This window comes from Chiloscyllium plagiosum, chromosome 1 (assembly GCF_004010195.1).
Source record: "Chiloscyllium plagiosum isolate BGI_BamShark_2017 chromosome 1, ASM401019v2, whole genome shotgun sequence".
Taxonomy (NCBI): Eukaryota; Metazoa; Chordata; class Chondrichthyes; order Orectolobiformes; family Hemiscylliidae; genus Chiloscyllium; species Chiloscyllium plagiosum.
In genome coordinates, this window is record NC_057710.1 from 112,912,884 (window position 1) to 112,934,476 (window position 21,593).

Genomic DNA, 21,593 nt, shown 5'->3' on the forward strand with positions numbered 1-21,593 from the left:
TTTATCCCCCTGCTCTGAAACTCAGTTCAATGTGTGAAAGCACACATATCTCTTCAACCCTACCCAGTCAACCAAATAAAACAATACCTTGAAAGTGAGAAATTCCAAGAAGAAAAACCTGTGACGCCTTGAAACTGAGATCACCCAAGAACCAAGCTCCTGGAAATGTGACTCTAAGAAACAAGACAGCTTACTAAAAATCCTTTACCTTACCAGCTATTCACTTCAACTTTAAAGCATCAATCTAATTTAAGAATGCATTTCAAAAAGCATACCTCATTGTCCAAGTATCCCAAAAGGAGGGTAAGGATACTATTGACTGTGTCAGTTTCCATCGTAGACTCATCGCATTCTTCAGGTTTTGATTTTTCAATTTCACTCCCAATTTCGTCATTTTGCAGTTCATGGGATTTAGGAGGATTAGATTTGAAAGCCTCAATCCCAAATACCTGCAGAATGTCAAATATTGCTCGCAGTGCACTGATTTTCACATTAATCATGTCGAGTTGAGCAATCTATAATTTAAAACAAAAGTATGCGATTTCTTTGGAGAGTGAGCTTAGATTTTTGCTTCCTGACATGATACCCCCACAATGAGCAGGCAGAAGAGGTAGGCAGTAATGGATTCTGGGATTCTTGCATCCATTCCCATCACTGTCAACTTTTAGCAGTGTAGGAAACAAGATGGTTTGTGAGCCTCACGTGCACCACTTCAATCTTACTGGTTCCATAGCAGAGATGGGGATTTTATACTCCCAGCATCTTTGATGGAGTTAGCCAAATTCAAAAGGTGACAATGGCTCATACAATCTCAGAACAGTTCTGATTCACAGGAGAGCCCTAGTTTGAAGCCAGGAATCTTTTAAAATTTGAGTTCACAAGATGTTGACAACTTCATGTTATAATGTAATGCTGTACAATAGGTTAAATGTGTTTTAAATGGAGTGATGATGATTATGAACCTAACAATATAAATTGCCTCATGGTCTAACCCTTTTATGTCAAATGACAGTTCAGACATAGTTCCCTTGTTCTGAAGTTGGAACAATGGCTGAGCTATTTGATCTGCAACTGTTTTCTTGCAATAAAGCTTGATCAGAAAGCTAAGCTTTTTCAACAGTTTCAAAGTGTTTAAGCATTCAGTTGTAGAGGTTTGTTTTATACAGCTATGCAATGTAATGCCATTATGAATGCCTGGCTAAGGTCCAAACCCCATTAATAATTTCAGCCCAGGTGTTGTTAACACATGTTTCAACGGTACTCTGGGTTTATTCATCTTGAAAATTTCAGACCACGTAAAGGTTAATGCTTTCAGAAATGGTTATTGAATGAATATTTGTTTGCTCATCTTGACAATTTTATGCTTTCGGAAATGGTTATTGAATGGATATTTGTTTGCTTATCTTGATAATTCTATGGCACATCTCAAAGCTTTCCCAATGTTACTGGAGGCTCAAGAGTTCTGTACATAGTGGATAGTGGGTGACTGGACACAATGGAGGGCAGGTAGGAAGGAGGCAGAATAGAGGGGTAAGAGTTAGGAGTGCTCACTTCAGAACAGAGTCGCAGCAAACACAGGTGGGCCTTCTAATCAGTCCACTTCATCCACAAGCATCCATTTCAGGTCAGCCTGCCTGAGGAAGCAATAGTCCTGACTTCAGCCTGCATCAGACTTTGAGGGATGAAAACATGATGGGCAGTTTCAGCCATTCAGAAGGCTGGACTGCAATTTCAGGAAATGGCCAAACTCCCAAACTCACCTCAAAAATCACCATCATCTTGATTGGCTAGGTGAGAATTTTTACTTTGGATACAACCAGGTGTAAATTGCAGCAATTTTGAAAGTTGCTCTATTCAATCCGTTTGTGCCGAAACATTGAAAACCCCCCCAGCACGGGTCCCTAATCTCCAGTGGCGTGCCATCAGGACCAATATTTTCTTTCCTCTCAGTATAGGACTGCATTTTCAGGCTTTCAGGGCATAAATCTAGCCAGAAGGAGTCTGCAAATACAGGCACTGGCTGGCATTCTGGGTTGCCAATGTTTGCCTTTTTAGGAGAGGTGGGATCGGGCTCACATGGTTATCCAGGCAATGTCTATCTGATTAGGTTCATCAAGGCTAAAATGTTAAGTGCAATTAAATGAAACCGACGGAAGGAAATATTTTCTATTGAAGTTTTAGTAGAGTTGGTGAGAAGGTGCCTGCATGTTCAAACACCCTCTCCATTATTTGCTTGTCATCATAACCTGCCACTGCTCTCCAAATAGAAGACATCTGATTAACCTTCCAGCTTTGATAGACCACCAGCCAGATATCAACTCTGTCCCAATGCCAATTAACAGTGTTCCTCATGAAAACTCCAATTAATGACACTTGCCTGGGCAGATTCAAAACATTAAAATCAGTACTGACTTTGTTTCCTGTCTCCACTGAAAAAAATGTAATCCCAAGAATCTACTAGAGAGGTAAACTTCATATTCATCTCAGTTCTACCACTATGTGCTTCCAAATCCAAACAAACACTATTAAAATATTATGCAGCATGATAGATTCAAGACTGTTATGGAAAAGGACAAGAATGGGCCCAGAAGCAAAGTTTTAAACTGTATAAAAAGTTTGTTATGGCCACAGCTAGGTTTTTGTATGCAGTTTCAAAATCCATATTATAGGATGGATGCGATTGCACTGGAGAGGGGTAGAGGAAATTTATCAGGATGTTGCCTGGGCAGGAGAGTTTTAGTTATTAAGAGAACTTGGATAGACTGGAGTTGTTTTCCTTGGAGTAGAGGAGAGGGAAGGGGAACATGATTAAGATGTACAAAATTTTGAGGACCAGGAAGCATCTTTTCTCCTTGGTGGAGGAATCAATCATCAGGAGCATAGATTATAGTTAAGGGGCAGGAGGTTCCGAGGAGGTGTGAGATAAGATTTTTGTCATTCAAACATGTTTGGAATCTGGAACTCACTGCCTGTAAGGGTGGTAGAGGCAGAAACCCTCATAACATTTCAGAAGCAATTAGAAGTGCATTTGCAAAAGCAGACTATGGGTCAATTGCTGGAAAATGGGATTAGAATAGTTGGGTGGCTGTTTTTACCAGCAGGGTTGAAAGGCCTTTTTCAGTTGTGTAGACATTTTTTGATTCTATGACTCTAAAAACGAATGGGAAAAGTCACTGAACCAAAAAATTCCACGATACATCTTCCATAACCCACCAACTCCCAGAGCCTCCTTTTCCTACCTAGTCTCCTACAAAATAACGTATTTTTGGTAATTGCATTGCTGTACATTTTAGCTCTGAAGGAAGTGCACCTGATCCCCATAGCAATGTTAAATGAACAGTCCTGGAATTCTATTTACAAATGCCATGCACCTGTAAGAATTGTAGTGAAGGACTTTCAACTGGCCTACTAATTACCTGTAATAGCAGTGGCAGGTGCTGAATTGCAAAATCTTTGTTGTGCAATGCAGATGAGCCCAGACACAAGACCGCCATGTTTCTTACCGCAGGATTGACATTTGCAATGCTTGGCAGTATCTAAAATTACAGAAATAGAGTACATACATTGGAAAGAGAAAAATGTTTATTGTGAGGTGCAATGTTACATAATAACTTACATAATGTAAAGTATTTACAATTACTTAATAAAGAAATATACTCCTGGGACTCAGTTACATTGCAACATTAGATATTAATAAAATTAGCATCATGTACCTAAAACAAAAAAACTTTAATATACTTCTTCCTACCCAGCAGAATCTTACACCTCTCATTGTACCTAGCTCTTCTAGTTATTCAATTGTGCCTTCTACTCAGATAGTAGTGACTCGAACTCAACTCATAACCGTGTGCTTGGGAATTTGTTCTGTGGGCAAATTTGGTGCAGTGAGGGAAGTGATGCTAATCTGACCTTTTACATATGGGAGCCAGAGACAAGCAGTGAGATAAGAGCACTGTAGCATTACGTAAGTGAATAGTTGCTCAGCTTAAAGTTTTTTCCTCTCTCTAAACAAGCAATAATGTGGAGATAAGAATTCTATTAAATTTAAAGCTTAAGCAATTAAACTATGAGACTAACTGATAATCCCTGAGAATCTTGCTTTTGTGCACCTCATACAGGTGTATATCTCGGTCTGTCTAAGCACCCTATGATCTGTAAGTCCTTGTATCTTGTGATCTGCCTGTACTGCATGAAAAACAAAACTCTTCACTGTACTTAAGAACATGTGATAATAATAAATCAAATAAATAAATCAATCAGTCTTAAAATTTCTTTATACCCTTACTGCAAAACAACAAACACCACTGATGGAGGTTCACAAAAAAAGGAATGAAATAAGGGCCTCTGATGAGGAGAGACACTTCTCAAAGACGTCACCTTGCTGGCAATGTCACCTTTGATTCCAGGCAGCGAATTAATAATGACTGAGATTTTCTGTTTAAACTTTCAGATTTGGAAACTGCTGTATTTAGCACTGCTGAATAAATTTCAAATCAGAATGAAAATTGCTGGTGAGAAAGAATTTTGAAGATATATAAATGAATGGAAGATGGATGTAAAGTTGCGCATTAGGCTCCCCGCTTCCAACTCTAACGTAGCCCCCAACTTCATTCACAATGACCACTACTGTTCCCCATGTAGTACACAATGTGGCTGACCAGGGTATAAAAGGTTGGCTATCCTAACAGGAGGATCAAAATGTGTTTCCTGTATTAAATTGTAGCTATTTCATTTACATAGACATAGGTTTATAAACTAGATTACAGTAAATAAACCAAATAATAAATGTGTCAGCCATACCAAAGCATCTTTTATTCCATTCAGAGTTGGACCTATTCCTTTTGTGACAGCCATCTGTTTGAGAAGCTCATAGCACATGATCAGACATTTTAACATAGTTTCAGGATCATCCTGTTACATTGAAAGAAAAGTTAAAATTTATCAGTCGATGAAAAGTCAAAAGATAAAACACCCTTTTAAATTTGACATGGAAAGGTCATCGTACTGCAAACATTAACAAACTTTTTGCCACTACTTTGACTAAGTCAAAAAAAGATAATAATATAATAGTTACATCACTGCACTAGCAATTCAGACGCTCAGGCTAATGCTTGGAAGATAGGTTGAATTTAAAATCCAATTATTGATGCAATCTGAAATTGGAAAATAGTCCCAATGATGATGGCCATGATGCTGTAATCAACGGTTGTAAAAACGCAGCCAGTTTACTAAAGTCCTTCAGGGGATATCTACTGGTCCATAACTGGGCTGTCCGCAACTACAAGAGACTCCAGACCAACATCAATATGGTTGATTTCTGAAGGATCTCTGAAATGGCCTGATAGATACCTGAGTTGTCCCAAACCACCAAAGAAAATTCATGCCAGATGGATTGCAGCAGTTCAAAGCATCTCATAATCACCTTCAGGAAAGGGATGGTCGACTAATGCTGGCCTTGCCAGCAATACCGATATCCCAGAACAGAGCAGTCAAAATTATCATGTGAATGGCTTAGCTGGTTAAACACAGTTTTATTTTATAAGCTATTTATTATTCTACAAAATTGTTTTCAGATTTTATTTGGATAAATAATGTCTTTTTCTTTGAAAATAACATAGCAAAACTTTACCAAAGTTGATAATGTAATGAATCACAAGAGGTTCACCACGAAATTCAGTTTTGAAATTAGCTCAGTGAGGGAATAAAATCTCTGAAGGTTCATAAGAGTGAAAAATATTTAGGTTTGATGCTACAAAACAAGAATTGCACAGTGCTCCATTAGTTAGCAGCTCCTTTTATAACAGTTAATAAAAATACCTGATGTAGAAACTACAAAATTCATGTTATTGCAGTGAGGGCAGGGAATATTAACAAAGGGTGGTTTCAAATGACAAAGCCTCCACCTGACCTGGAAAGTTTTCTAGTCTAAAAGTTAACATGATCACAGAGTTGATGAGTGATTTTCTTAACATTGATAAACTCTCGAACCTTTGGGGAAGTTATAACAATTCATTCTTAACTAAAAGGACATCTGTACTTGTAGGGTAGGGCAGGGAGACGCACTGTGAAAGGAGAGAAATATGGTATAATTCACTAATATAATTAAACAGTAATTTATGAGATTATAATGCAATCAACTACACTGCATACAGATATTTACACCTACTTTACAAGCTACATGATGACTGTAGTTTGTTATTAAAACTTACTTCATCTTACAAAGAATTACCTTTTCAATGTAAACCTCTTTGCATTCAGGTTGTTCAATTGCTTTTATCATCTCAATTTTGCAATTTTCTAATTCTTCAATTTTCTGCTTCAGCACCGAAGCATGAATGAAGTCCTGCCGAGTTATACTATCCTCCAGTGCTTGCTTGGCTTCTACAAGCTGAACTTTGATATTGGCAAGCTACAAAATAGTAGAAAAGGAAAATAATTGTATGTGACTTAACATTGCCCCAGCATTCACATTAATTTAGTGATAGCTATTAAGTATTTGCATGACAAAGTTATTTCAACTAAACTGCCTTGTAAGTACTTCTGTATTCCTCAATTGCAATGTGTTGAAGTTGCAATGGCGTTCAGAAAGGCCCTAATAATGACTACATTGTCTTTAAGTTTGTAATATAAAAAGCACTTGAAGTTAAAATATTTCATGAGATACAAGAGAAATACATTTATAAGCAAATTTGATTACACAGAATTTAATCAGGATAAAGGGGACAGCTACTGTATACAAGATACACCACAATAACATGCAAACTTCCTTATACAATACCTTACAACCAATGACTTTTACCATCCAAAAGTAGAAGGGCAGCTGATGAATGGGAACAATACCAATTAGATGACTCCCTCCAAAGGACACACCACCATAACATGGACTCACTTGCCGTTACTGAATGAAGATTTTGAATGTTCCTTTCTAACAGCACAATGTGATTTTCTGCACCAGCTGGACTGCAGCAGTTCAAGGCAGCTGCTCACCATCGTCTTCCCTTGTTTTTCTTTTTCTCATACTCCAAACTGAGCGACCTTCTCATCCCCAAAATTACTGTGACTTCTTTGCTTTTTTTTTTGAATTAATAACCACCACCAGTAAAAACACGGTGCAGGCAATTGAATGTTTACAAGCACAGCCCAATATGGGTAATGCAAGGGGCGTGCATGTGTCTGCGTTTGTCCATGGTGCCCACTTCTCACTAAAGGCATCACCAGTATTGACAGACACCACATGCTCTCTCTCCAATGTCTCCTGGGCACAAACATAACCACAGAAGATAGTCAGCAGATATAATTCCCTCCACAGCCCACTGCCTGCACCTGTTTACAGCCAGCCTGGCCAGGCCTCAGAGCAGACCCACAATGAGGTCCTCCAAGATGCCTTACATCACCTTCTCACATGCAATTCGGGAAAAGACTCGCCAGCAAAATCCACATACCATGAAAGAGAAAAGAAAACATGCAACTCCTCATATCGGTCATGGCTCCTTGCTGGAACCAACCAAAAGTAACTTGACTGCTGTATGGTCTACTCCAAGTTGTATTTTCTCAGCTTCAAATCCTAATTTTCCTCCCTTAAAAGACATAATACTCACTGCCTCAATTCCTCCTTGGAGCTAGGTGTCTAATTTTGTGGAAACCCAAATAAAAACATTTCTCCCAATCCCTTCACAAGAATTTTAAATTGATGACACTATTTTACTCTTATTATGATCCCAGCTGAAGTTAATACTAGATCCCAAAATGAAACCTGGCCTAAATAAAAACCAAAAGAATTGTGGATGCTGTAAATCAGAAACAAACGCAGAAGTTGCTGGAAAAGGTCAGCAGGTCTGGCAGCAACTGTGAAGAGAAATCAGAGATAACATTTTGGGTCCGGTGACCCTTCCTCAGAACAGGTTCCTCTGAAACCTGGCTTGATTGTTCTTATGTTTAATTTTAGAAGTTGGTTACTATGGTGGTTAATCAGTGAACACATTCACGAGGCTGCAGATATTTCTTAAGAACATAACCACGACACAAACAAAAAGAGAAAAAAAACCTCAAAAAGCCTAAGACAGTTAGAAACATCTTAACAGAAACAACAAAACAAAGTTTCACCTGTTCATTACACTATCCTTTTGCTGATACCCAATACCAGAGAAGTTTCATTTCTATCATGATTCGAAGTTTTTAACTTAACTGATTCATCCCAGTTTATTTTCTTTGAATGGCAGGAACAGTGTGTGATTCCTTTGTGTTTGCTCACATTAAAATGCTTGCATTTCTAATGACCTAAATTTATTCATTTTTGAACAACTTGAAGATTTCTTACCAAGCTCTCCTGACTTAGAAGCTCCACACAACTAAAAGCTGGATGCTGCTGGGAGAAATAGTTCTCCCTTCTGATCAGAGACCTTGAATGGTTGTTCTAAAGTCAAAACTAAACCAACAGCTTTCGAGTCTGTTGTAAAATGGAGTAGTATAAATGGTCCATCCATTAACACTACACTTCTGTCAGGTACTTACTGCAGTCACATGCTTTCTTCAAATTGAGGCACTTGAGTCACTGTTCCAAATTATTTTGACCTGGTTAAAAAAAATTATCTTCACAGAACTGACCCACATCCACCTGCCTGTATTTTAAATTCCAAATCCTAAAATTACATAAATTAAGTATACCTTTCATCACACACTACAAACAAGTAAAAACTTTTTCCTAATTATCTTACCAAAATCATTATCGTTTTGCAAATTTATCTTCATTGTCTGTTCTGCTAATTTGAAATAATCCATCATCTCAAGTACTTTCACAAATAATTTCAACGAGCTTGTAAAGTTTCATCCACAGGATGTGTGGGTTGTTGTGAATAAGGTGACAATGATTAATAACATTCTCAGATGGCTAGTGCCACACAGAATTGTGTCTGAAGGAACTGCAATTAGTTCCAGGAAAATTGAAGACTCTACCAAATAGACAGCATTTAGCAGGAATGGAATTACACCAGTCTCCTTTCAAACAGGCTATATAATGCAGCGATTAAGTTAAATTAGCTATACTCTGATAAGAATATGGCTAGGTTTATGACAGGTGAGAAAAAGCCATAATTTTCAAAGCAATTAAATCAATTCTACAAAAGCTGTGGCCAGTAAATAAATTAACCAATTTCTAAATATTGCACATCATTGTTTAACTTATAATTCAGATGTATCATAAAACAAAACCTTCAAGGATCTTTAAAAAGGCCAAAATGTCTCATTGATTTTTAAATAGTACTTTGTATTTACGAACCATGCATAGCCATAACAATTGCTATCCTAAATATTTATACCTCAACTTGTCTTTTCCTTTGTTCATCAGCATTCTCCAATGCTTCAGTATGAACAATTGGTTCCCGAACATCTGATATTATCTCTGCAACCTGTGGTAACAAATCAAATAATTAAAACTGAACAGTTGTTCAACAGTCAAATTCAATTATGAATGTATATACGTTCTACATTTCTGTAATTGACAAGGCAGTCCTTTATCAGTGACAATTGCTAAACGATGACTTGCAAGTTCACAAAAGAAGCCTGGCATCACGCTCTCCGAATGTCTATCTTTCCCAAAATGCTAATTTATTTCATGCAAGGTATTATTCATGTATTTCCTGTTAAATTAATATTTTCATCTTGTCTGTTTATTAAAGTCGACATTAGTGAGCCATTAAATTCTCAATTCCACTCCCAAGAGGTGATTTGGTCTTCTACTTATCTGCTCTACTGGAAAATGTTCAGTTTCTGTTGTAACTTTGCCTGGCATCCTATACAAGATGTTTTCTAATGTATTCCTAAAATGATGTCATCAAAATTGATAGCAGGAAGCTGGAGCTGAGATGTTCATGCAAGCATTGAGCATCCACTATCATTTAGATGCCTGGGATACGAACCTCAGAAGCTATTTTACAAAGGAGCAATGGAATGTAAACTGCTGTTATGTCACAGACATAAAAGACAGCATTCCGCTGCACATAAGCTACCACTTTTTTGTCTCACTTTAAAACCTGCCAAAATCATTGCAACATTTATTGGCAAATAAAGCAACTCTTACGAATAAACCTACTCTAAATGTATTTTTCACTGATTAAATCTGGTTCTACTTTCCAGTGATTACAAAATAAATGTTTGATTTTTTAAAAATAAATTGTACAATCCTTAAATTGTTTCCTTGGTGTAGTCGCTATACTGCAATCTCAAAATATCTGCAAATAAATACAGTGACAATTATGATGTTTTAGTAGGTTACAGCAATAATAGATCAGTTTGGTGATCTGAAGGGGCCCTAAAACCACTGTTCTTTTTTTTCCCCCTGAGATTCATGCATACATTACACATTAAATTATCAAGAAGCAGTTGTCCTACAGAAGGGTGGACACCAATTTTTTTGACATCATAGCTGCATTGTCACTGGTCAGTGCACCTTCTAGTGGTCAAAAAGAGGTTAATTGAGCTTTTACGTATAAGGCATTCCTTGTCCACACAGTATTGATGGCTTAGATAATTAGCTAAGCTTATAACTCCTCCAATGGCCTCCAGCATCCTTGACAAATGAAGGGTTGGGCAATATCAGAAAATATGCAACAATGTATCCTTGGTCATGGTTGTGCCAATACTGATCTGCTATGGTTGGGTAAAATGTTCTAATTTTTTGTATACAACATTCTATACATTGCAGAATTCTGAACAGAACATCAGGTGAAATCAGTGAACCAAGGTTATAACCTAAAGTATAAGATCAGGAACCACATATATGGAGATAGACAGTATGCAGCAGAGGTATTGGCAATGGGATAGATATAACATGGCTGCCTTCAATTGATCTATCCAGGTTGAGGGATGTATGAAGAGGCAACATGACCATAAAAGATGCAGGCACTGACTGAGATCTGAAATTTGTTGCTTAATGCCACAATTCCACAATCCTGTGATGTCCCTATCAAATGGTAGATTAGAACAAATCTAGACTGACTCTTGTGAGCATATTTCTTGCAGTACTCATCAAATAAGTCTAATGATCTTTAAGTAAACCAATGCCATGATGTGAAGATGGCAGAAAGACTTTTTGCAATCTAAACATACAGATTAGGAGCAGGTATAGGCTACTTGAGCGAGCTCCATCATTTAATAAGATCATGCCTGATCTGATTGAAACCTCAACTCTACATTCTTGACTACATCAAATAAGCTTTCACTTTCTTGTTTATCAAGAACTGATCTATCTCTGGCTTAATATATTCATACTCTGTTCCTCAAAAAGCAGAGTTTCAAAAGACTCATTAGGTTCAAGAAAAATATTTTGTTATCTTTAAAACAGTGGCCCCTAGGTCTAGAATTTCCAACAAAAGGAAACATCCTTTCCACATTTACCCTGGAAAGACAGCTAAGGATCTTCTACGCTTCAAACAAGTTGACTCTTATTCTTCTAAACTCCAGCAGGTCCAAGCCTAGCCTGTCCAACCTTTTGGTATCAAACAACACACCCATTCCAGATATTAGTCTGATAAACCCCTGAACTGCTTCCATCATATTTATGTACTCCCTTAAATAAGGAAATCAATACTGCACACAGTACTCCAGATGATGTTTCAACAATGCAGAAGGGAAACAATCACCATACCTTTTTTAATTTCCCTTGCAATAAACAATAACATTCTATTAACTTTCCTAATTAACCTTTTGCGCCTGAATACTAATGTTTGGGTTTCATAACAAGGCCACCCAGATGCCTCATTTCAACATCAAATCTCTCACCAATTACAAAATACACTTTTATTTTTCCATTCTATCTGCCAAATGTACAATTTCACACTTTCCCACATTACACCCCATTTACCAGATCTTTCTGACTCAGTTAAGTATTATATCCTTTTGACCCTCCTTATTACATCTAAACAAATTTCTTCCCTACTTTTGTTTCACCAGCGGATTTTGCAACCAAGTCTTTCACCAGAGTCATTTAAAGAAATCGTAAAATGCTGAGGCTGCAGTTCCGATTCCCATGGTACACCTTTAGTGACAGCTTGCCAACCAGAAAGTAATCCATTTAAGCTTACTCACTGTTTCCTGTTGGCGAGCCACTCTTCTATCCATGTCAATATGTTATTGCCTATAACATGACCTTTCATTTTCCAAATAACCATTCACATGGCAACTTGTCAAATGCCTTCTGAAAATCTAAGTATGGCTCATCTATTGGACCCCCTTCATCCAAAGCACATGTTCTTTCCTCAAAGAGCTCCAAAAAACTGGTTAAACTTGACTTTCCTTTCACAAACCACATTGACTGTCTAATTAATTTGAACTTTTCTAAGTACGTTTCAATAACTGATGTTAAATTACTGTCACCATTCTTTTTGGTGAAAGGAGTTAAATTTGCACCTTCTGGTGCTACCCACATTTTCTTGACAAAATATATATCATCTGAGACATCTGATTTTCGTCTTCATCCATGTTTGAAATTACATGATTATGTTAAATGGTCTCACAACAAGCAAAATATCCATGGCAAAGCAAATCCAAAAGTATAGGAGAATTTTGTTTTAAACTAACTGATGCAAAATGTATTATAAACCTTGCTGTATTAAAGGAGGTAGTCATTTTGACACAATTAAAAACACAGAAGAAGCACAGTCCTACCAGTCGAATCCTCCGGTCATCATCCTTCTGGACGGACAGCAATTGTTCCATTAGCAACGCAATAAGGGAACTTGGTGTGTTGGGCAAGATCAGAATTTCTTGCAACACTGACAGCAGACATTTCCTAATAAATTAGACAACAGAATTAGAATAGAAAAGTTTGGAGATGGAGACCACCTCCCCAATATTGGTTTTCATCTCCATCTTTTCCCCACCATTGAGTCTTGAGCAATAAAAGAAAGATTCCCAAAACAGCTCCACAGGTCAAAACTTCAGATCTGTTTATGGTTGATAAAGTATCACTTAGCTGACATGTTAGCAAAATTGAAGATTGTGGGATTAAAGGGGCAGTATCTATATGGATTTGAGATTGGCCAAGAGTCAGAAAGCTTTGATGAATAGGGGATTATCACATTAAAGGAAAATTATTCTGCTACCAACCAGGCAAGTATTTGAACCATGGCTCTCATTTATAGGCATATATTAATGATCTGGACACTGGTGTACCGGGTATAATTTCAAAGATTGCAAATGATAGCAAGTTCTGAAATGTTGCAAACAATGAAAAGAATAGTAAGATTTCTGAAGAATATGTATAGACAGACTGGTGAAATATATACGTGAACATAACAGGTTAAATTTAATTGAGAACATGGAGCAATACATCTTGGTTCAAAGGATAGGCAAAATGAGCTAAATGGCTCAATTTTAAAGAAGATGCAGGAACAGAGACAGGGATGTATGAATGCTAACCTTTGATGAAGGCAGATAAAGTTCAGAAGGTTATTGAAAATGCAAAGGGAATCTTATGTATAGAGGAATAGAATACAAATGCAAGGAGGCTATGCCAAACCTATATAAAGCACTATTTGGTTCACAATTGGAACAATGTGGTTAATTCTAGGCACAACACTTTAGGAAACCTCTGTTTAGTTTGGTGGGGGAGCTAGAAAAAAAACTAGTATTCTTCAAGTACACAAGGATAAAGAGAGAGATGTAATAGAAGTATTCAAAAATATGAAAGGTTAAGAGGTGATGGTTTCCAGTGGCATATGGGTCAGAAATTAGAAGATACAGAAATACATTAAGAAAAAAGAATCAGAAACAAGTTGACACTTGTGATCTACGAAACACTGCGTGAAAAGGATAGTCAAAAACAGATTAGATTAGATTAGATTCCCTACAGTGTGGAAACAGGTCCTTCAGTCCAACAAGTCCACACTGACCTTCCAAATAGTAACCCACCCAGACCCATTTCCCTCTGACGAATACACCTAACACTATGGGCAATTTAGCATGGCCAATTCACCTGACCTGCACAACTTTGTATTCAACAATAACTTTCAAAAGGGATGGGATAAGTATTTAAAAGAAAAATAGTCACATGACTCTGGGGAAAGAGCAAAGTAGTGGGACTAATTGAATAGCTCTACCAAACACTGGCATAGACATGATGGGCAAATAACCTTCATCCGTGCTGTGTCATTTGATGACTAGTTAATCCATAGCTAGCAGCTTTATACCCCACCCCATACAGAAAATTGTTTCATGTCTTGACACTAAGTTTAATTATTAGCATTTGATGTTACCTTTGGATAATTTTACAATGTGTGTGCTGTTAAGAATACTTAAACACATATGCTTTTAGTTCTTGCTCCATTCTATTTCCAATGCTGAAGCAGAATTAATAAAACACAAACTGTTATACAGTACATAAAAATGGTTCAGAGACTCACATCCAGCTTCGATTACCTCAACAGTAGTTATAGGAGTTATATGAATTTATTTCTGAGGCTAATGCATCTTTAACGTACTTAAGATTTTCAACTTAAGTACAAAGGAACCTTGATTATATGAAAGGCATGGGCGGGGAGTATTTCGTTCGGTTAACCGAATTCCAGATAATTGAATGCCGGATAACATAGTTTAGCCAAGCATCGGGACCTTGAGATCTTGCTGAATAATCCGATATTCGGACAATTGAATGCTGGATCATTGAGATTCCTCTGTAATACCTGATATGTGCAGATAAATTCGAAGAAATGACAACAAAAATTACCTGCCACCTTCTTCTGATGTATCCAGGCAACCAACAAGAATGATCAGCTGCTGGCTAATGAATTCTTTCTTCATTACTTCTTCAATTTGCACAAAGTCAGCTCTTTGTGATTCATTCAGTATTGGAAGATTTTTCAGGTAGCTAATTACAAAACGAAGAACATTGCAAATGTCACTGCAAAGTTTAGCTTGATGTTCCCTAAAAGTTGTCTGCAGATATGAATTGCTAGACAAAGAGGATGAAGGTTAATGCAAATCACCATCATTCCTGGAAGTCACATGACATAACAATAGTGTCACTGCCTAATCAAAATGGTCAATCTCCATCAATTACTCCACAACAGAGCCAAAGATGAGGAAAGCAGCATTTCCCCGTGCTGGAAAGCTTAGCGAACTACATATTTCAGAGACTGCTACACCATTAATTTTTCAAATTACTTGTTCGCACACTGTATGCCAAAATATTATTCGTTTCAACAAAAGTATAACTTGCATCTGATAAATCAATTCTATCTTGTCCCATTGCCTGCTGCAGTGAGCTACTCATAGATTAACCACTCACTCACTGAAATAATTAGTTTTTAATTTATCCCCCTTTAAGTCCAGGTTGTGGCTTCAGGTTCTGCTGTGCTGGACAAGCTGAATTAACTATTAGTCTACCTTGTTTGGCCCTTTTGGAATCATAGACAGCCATGACGTTTTAGTCTCTATTACAATAAGCTTGTCCCTAATTTACACTTTTCTCATAATCCAATTCCTTCATCCTCTCAATTATTGCTTTTCATCAGTTATCCTTTCAATAGCTGCAATGACCACAAGACGTAGCAGAAATTAGGCCATTCAAGCTATTGAGTCTGCTCTGCCATTCAATCATGGCCAAAACCCCGTTTTCCCACTTTTCCCCATAACCTTTGATCCCTTATCCTTTCATAATGTGGCAACTGTACAGTACTCAAGTTCCATCAGACAAAAATTAATTATAAACCAGCACTATTGCTTCTTTATTTCAAGATCAATTCAAACTTTCAATTCAACAGCATCAGACTTACTTTAATTGTTGCCACCAACTATTGTTGCAATAATTTCAATTTATGATCAAGGACACGCAAATCTCTTTTATATTCCACATACATTATTTTCTACATGCACCAAGCAAAATACTTCAATGTCAACAATTGTAATTATACAAGAGCTATATAGTGAGGAAACTGGCAGTGTAAAACAGATCAGACATGGGAAATTACTGAAAATTAAATGAGAAACCTTTTCATAAACCAAAATAGGTTTGGAAAGACTGACAACATCATATTTTAGATTCATAAGAAATTTCAAGAGGTGTACCTCAAGAGATATGCAGCATAAATGGCTGCTTCAGGTAAAAGTTTCTCTAAGGCTTCTTCCCTTTCATCTCCCATTGACTTTATGTATTTGCAGAGGCACCTCCAATATAGAGCATTCTCACAAGTAAGACTTTCTGCTGATATCACCTTTCTGAAAGATAAGACAACATTTTCACAAGGCAGGTTGAAATATGGCATCAAAGAAGTTACAAATCATTGCCTTATGCTGAAGAAGTAATTATAATTTCTAAAACATCCAGAGAGTTAGGACATCACATGTAAATGTAATTTACAACTTATTCTTTTGGGAACATAGTCACTGCTTTTAAGACAATTTAGCAACTAAAGTATGTATTATAATTTTTAAAAATCTATTCTAGGGATGTGGGTTCAATTGCACGTTGGCATTTATTGCCCATTGAACTGTTCAAGACTATGTGTCACAATGCTGATCTTTTTATAAGGTTACTATTCCTTTGAGGTTTTTTATCCCCCAGAGAGGGGATTATTTGCCAGGCTCCAACTCGGCTAGGTTTGAAAGGTTTATTGGGGCCCTTTTTGTTTACCCCTAACAGATAATGCCTCCGGTCTAAGGCTTTCATGTCTTATATGTAGCTAGCCTTCGTTTAGATTAGAGTTTTTAATTCAGTACAGTAACCGTGTCTCTATCTTCCAAGCCTGTAAGCCCTGGTTTGTTTCATTTTTACTCTTTGTATTAAGGGAGGAGTTTATTGGGACTGCATCATTACATCAGGATAGTCTGTTGGGTTTGTGGATAGGATAAGCTTTCCAGTATTCTACTTTGTGCTTTGCGTTTCATTTCATAATTTTGTAAATAAATTTGGTTTGTTTAAAACCTGGCAGTCGAATCAGCTAATTCACTCTGGGAATATCCACTATACACTTACCTAAAACGAATAGCAAAGTTACGGTCTGGGCTACTAGCTTAAAAATGGTTTGAGGGGTAACAGGTGACAAGCTATTTCTTGAATCACCTCAGTTCATTTAGTGTAGGAAAGCCCACAGTGCTACCATTGAGTCCTAGCATTTTGATCAAATAACTGTGAAGCAACAATAATATACTTCCAAATCAGGATGATGAGCAATGTAGAGGGAAACTTGCAGGTGGAAGTGTTTCCATATATCTGTTGCCCTTGTTCTTCTAGATGACAGGGATGAGAGTTGGGAAAGTGCTATGGAGAGGTCTTGGTAAATTACCAAGAAATGAATTTATAAATTTGGTTGTGGTGTTGGTTGAGGGCACAACGTGGCCAAGATACTGAGAAGTTTGGATTGTACAATGTGATCTTTTGCATTCACTTGAACATTGGATAGGCAATTTAAACTGAATCCTTATCTAAAAGACATCAACAATGCCTCTCATCAACTCTGCTCTTAAGTGTCAGTTTTAATCGTGTGCTAAAAGCTAGGACTGGAATTTGAACCCATTGCTTTCTCACTCAAGAGATGAAATTGCTATCAACCCTTCATCAGATAATCTTACTTTGTCTTGCTGCCTAAATTATATGGAGGATGCATAGTGAACATTTTGGATGAATAGATATAAGCATGGCATTTGACGTAGAGAACCCAAAACACCAACAGTCGGACAAATGCTCTGTGCTATTGTTTTTCCGGTGGTAACAGGAAAGAGATAATATGATGCTCTAACTAACCGTCCACATGATACAACTCCTTATGTCACTGAATATAATTAATCACTTGGCTTTATGAATTTACAATAATAAGTAATAAAGTATCTTAACTGTCAACATAGGCAAACACAAGAGTCATTTTGCATACCATGCATCATAATATTTAATTCAGTTCTAGCTGTGGCAGGGGTACAGCACAGATTCACAAAATTATATGGGGGTTTAACAGATTAAATTGAGAGCATTGGTTGCATAAATGTAAATTTGGAAATGCAAGCTACATCGTTGAAGGATGATCTGGTAACATTTAGCTTGATACAATAGCTGCAGAATATCGAGCTTCTCTTTTGGGGAATCAAAGCACAAATTTAAAATGAGCAAAATTAGGGTGAAATCAGGAAATACTTTTTCACATAAGGAGGATTGGAAAGGTGGAATTATTTCCCAAAAAGAAAATGAAGATACAGATCAATTTGAAATTTCAACACAAAATTTAACATGTGAGGCTACTGAGAGATGTGGATCAAAGGCAAACCAAGTAAGGGTGAGCTACATATCCTCCATGACCTAACCACAAGGTAGAACAGTCCACGGATCTCATGGCCTGCTTGGCTTCCCAGATACACCAAGGTTTCAGAGTAGAGAGAAAGATTATCTCAAAATATTTTTGATGGAGATTGGTTAAGGAGCAGTCTATCACTACTTTAGTTTCGAGATATTTAACATTTAAACAACTGGGCCAACAGGACCTCAGATTAATCTCTCTTTCAAAGGCCACCTCCATCAGCAAAACAGGATCTCTTAAGTGTTAGCGTGAAAAAGTGGCAGCAGGTAATGATGCTGACATTTTCTATCATCATTCTAAAATCATGAATAAAGTTCTTTGATAAGAGAAGTATGAAAACATTTTTACACTGCTATTGGCTTCACATATTAATTACATGTAGTTTTAAAAATGTTGGGGTCAGTTACTTCAGTTAATTGGACAGCTAATTTATGATGCAGATTGACAACAACTGTGCATATTCAATTCCCACACTGGCTGACATCACCACGAAGACTCCACGTTCCCAATCTCACCTGAGAAACATTGACCCTCAGGTTAAGCTCATTGCCAGTTGCTTCTCTCTAATGAGAACACAGTCTATGGTCCTCTGCAACTATGACAATATTCATTTTCATTTCACATTTACAAATTAACTCATTATGCAAGACAGAACTTAGATCTTGTTTAAGAAACAAATGCCCTGTTCAAGTAAAATTGCAATGTGTGTGAAGAATTGCTTAATCTGGTAACAAGGTAGCATTTAAGTACAGACAGGAAATGCCATAGATTTTCAGGGAATTTTGAAACAAGTACAGCAGTCCTTGGCAAATTATGCTTGTTTTTACATAGAGTATACCGAACAGATTCAAGTCACGTAGCTTAACTGATCTATTCATACAAGTATACATCTATTCTTTCTTATAAATGAATGCCCTATTCCCTTCTCCCCCGTATGGTGATTTTATTGCCCCTCAATATATCTATGGAATAAACATCAACTAGATCTTGTTTTAATGAAATCCACATTTTCCCCACATTTTGTTCTCTGGACAAAGTAGCTTCTACTAAATTCACGATGTTTTCCTTTTGTGCCTTTCTCCTAATAACAGTCTTTAATTTTGTTCCACTCTGCACCAAACTTTATCACTATTTCAAAAATCTGTTAGATTTGAATCTTCAAGGGCCTCCACAGCCTTTTGTTTTATAAAATAAATGTGGCGACCACAACAGAGGACATTAACCATGGACCAGTCAAGGTTCAATACAAACTTAAGAAAATTTCCAAATTCTATTCTCGAAGAAATAAAACCTACTAGTTGATTTGCTGTTGTTATTGACATGATTTCAACATTTTGTAGTCTGTGAATTTGTATTTCCAAATCCCATTGTTCCTCAACAGACATCAGCCAACTAACATTAAATAAGCATGTACAAAATAATTCTTTTTTCCGTACAGAAAGGCTGCCCCACCCATGATTTAGACTCTGACACTTTTCAACCAAATCCTCAAGAGGGGTTTGAGCAAACAAGGCATTAAGTGCAGATTCAGCCACAGTAACACAATTTTCCACATCCAGACGGTGGAGCAAGTCTAAAATGTTGCCCTCCATTGTGCGAAGCCAAGCTGGCAACAACTTTTTCTGTACCACTTCTTTCACAGCATCTGTAATATTAAAAATATAAAGAATAAACAATCACATTACTTGAACAGATAAATATACATTCAGGAACATAGAATACCTCGTGTGGAAGTAGGCCATTCAGCCCATTGAGTCCATACTAACTCTCCCTCCTAGCATCCCACCCAGACCCCCCTACCCTAACTCAGATTTCCCATGGCGAAGTCACCTCGCCTGCACATCCTTGGACACAATGGGCAATTTAGGATGGCCAATCCACCTAACCTACACATCTTCGGACTAGGGGAGGAAAGCGGAGCACCCAGAGGAAACACACACAGACACTGGGAGAGTTAATCGCCCAGGCTGGAATTGAACTCTGGTCCGTGGCACTGAGAGGCATCGGTGCTAACCACTGAGCCATTGTGAAGCTTTTATACAGCACTCTGCTCAAGAAGTGCAAAAGCCAACCTGCTACCAAAAATCAACCTTATCAACAATGGCTAAAAAAAAAGCTTCTTTCCAAAGATACAAAATAACAGACCAGCATTTATATCGAACTTCTATAAGTATAAAATATTAAAAGGCACTTCAAGACTTTTGAATGCGATACCAAGCTACACAAAGGGATATTAGGACCAGAAAAGAAAATTTTAAGAAAACTCTTAATCCAGAGATTAGAATTTAGTTGACTGGAAATGGTAGAACAATTGAAAATTAGCGAGATAAAAACAGCAGATTGAACAATCACAATCACAGATTTCAGAGGATTGTAAGGATAGAGCCAACAAAGGAATTGACAAAACAACAACGGGATTGTAAAACACTTATGATAATTTCAAACTGGAAAGGCCAAATCTTCTGGTTAGTGGCATTACATCGTAACAATACCCATTTTCAGACATATATTCTGATCCCAGCGAAAGCAGAAATGGACCAAACAGGCAGTTTAGGATAAATGCAGGAAATCTACCAAAGTTGGCTCAATGAAAGGAGGAAACACGATACCACTTGTCATATTCAGTTACTTTTTACAAGGGCAAGTCTTTAATTGAGTAGGTGAGATAGAGGGTGTATAGGCAGTGGGCAATTGAGTAGTTGAGACAAACAGTTTTAGACTATGTTAGACTTTTTTTGGCTATGCATCCAGACAAGTCCATCATATCTGGCCTAGCTCTTCACGAAGGTTCAGAGCTGGGGACAATCATGAAGTGTTCTAAGCATCACTGAATCAGCCAATTGGAGGCTTAAATTCGAGAGCAATTTTCACTTATGTCTGTTCATCAAGGCTTCTGGTTGCCCCAGGATCCTTCAATGTACATTCCAACTCCAACAACACAGAGACAAGCCATTTTAACATAACATATTGCCGGAGAGGGAGCTAACATAGGTCAGCAAGGACAGGTGAATGAATGGACCTACACGAGTTACGATGGAGGCAGCCCAGTCTCAAATTCAAGCTTTGCAAGGATAGAAGGTGGGAGGTTGGCCACAAAGAACAGTGGAAATGCCCAATCCAAAAATTAACAATAGTACCATCTAAAAGGCTTGATTCCACAAACCAAAAACAAACTTACACACAATGGTAAGATAACTTCAAATTTGAATTGGTCAACATTTCCTGATCTATACTGAATCCTGGTCCCCTACAACCTCCAATTCAAAATGTTCCTTATTGTATTGAAATACTTTAGGGCCTCATGCCACTCTTTCT

The 21,593-nt window shown here is 37.3% G+C and overlaps 1 protein-coding gene across 3 annotated transcripts in view; it reads right to left on the bottom strand.

The window, feature by feature from the left end:
- Nucleotides 1-21,593, bottom strand: part of ncapg (non-SMC condensin I complex, subunit G) — a 61,755-nt gene that overhangs the window by 16,333 nt on the left and 23,829 nt on the right. For 2 of the 3 annotated variants that reach the window (XM_043694233.1, XM_043694225.1), the window contains exons 7-15: nt 19,731-19,923; nt 16,060-16,209; nt 14,720-14,860; nt 12,661-12,784; nt 9,315-9,404; nt 6,230-6,409; nt 4,801-4,911; nt 3,417-3,536; nt 276-515 (exon numbers count right to left, since the gene is read on the bottom strand). In XM_043694233.1, coding sequence (XP_043550168.1) covers nt 276-515; nt 3,417-3,536; nt 4,801-4,911; nt 6,230-6,409; nt 9,315-9,404; nt 12,661-12,784; nt 14,720-14,860; nt 16,060-16,209; nt 19,731-19,923 — 1,349 coding nt within the window. The remainder of the gene's footprint in view (nt 1-275; nt 516-3,416; nt 3,537-4,800; nt 4,912-6,229; nt 6,410-9,314; nt 9,405-12,660; nt 12,785-14,719; nt 14,861-16,059; nt 16,210-19,730; nt 19,924-21,593) is intronic. The other variant, XM_043694241.1, reaches the window with a different exon arrangement.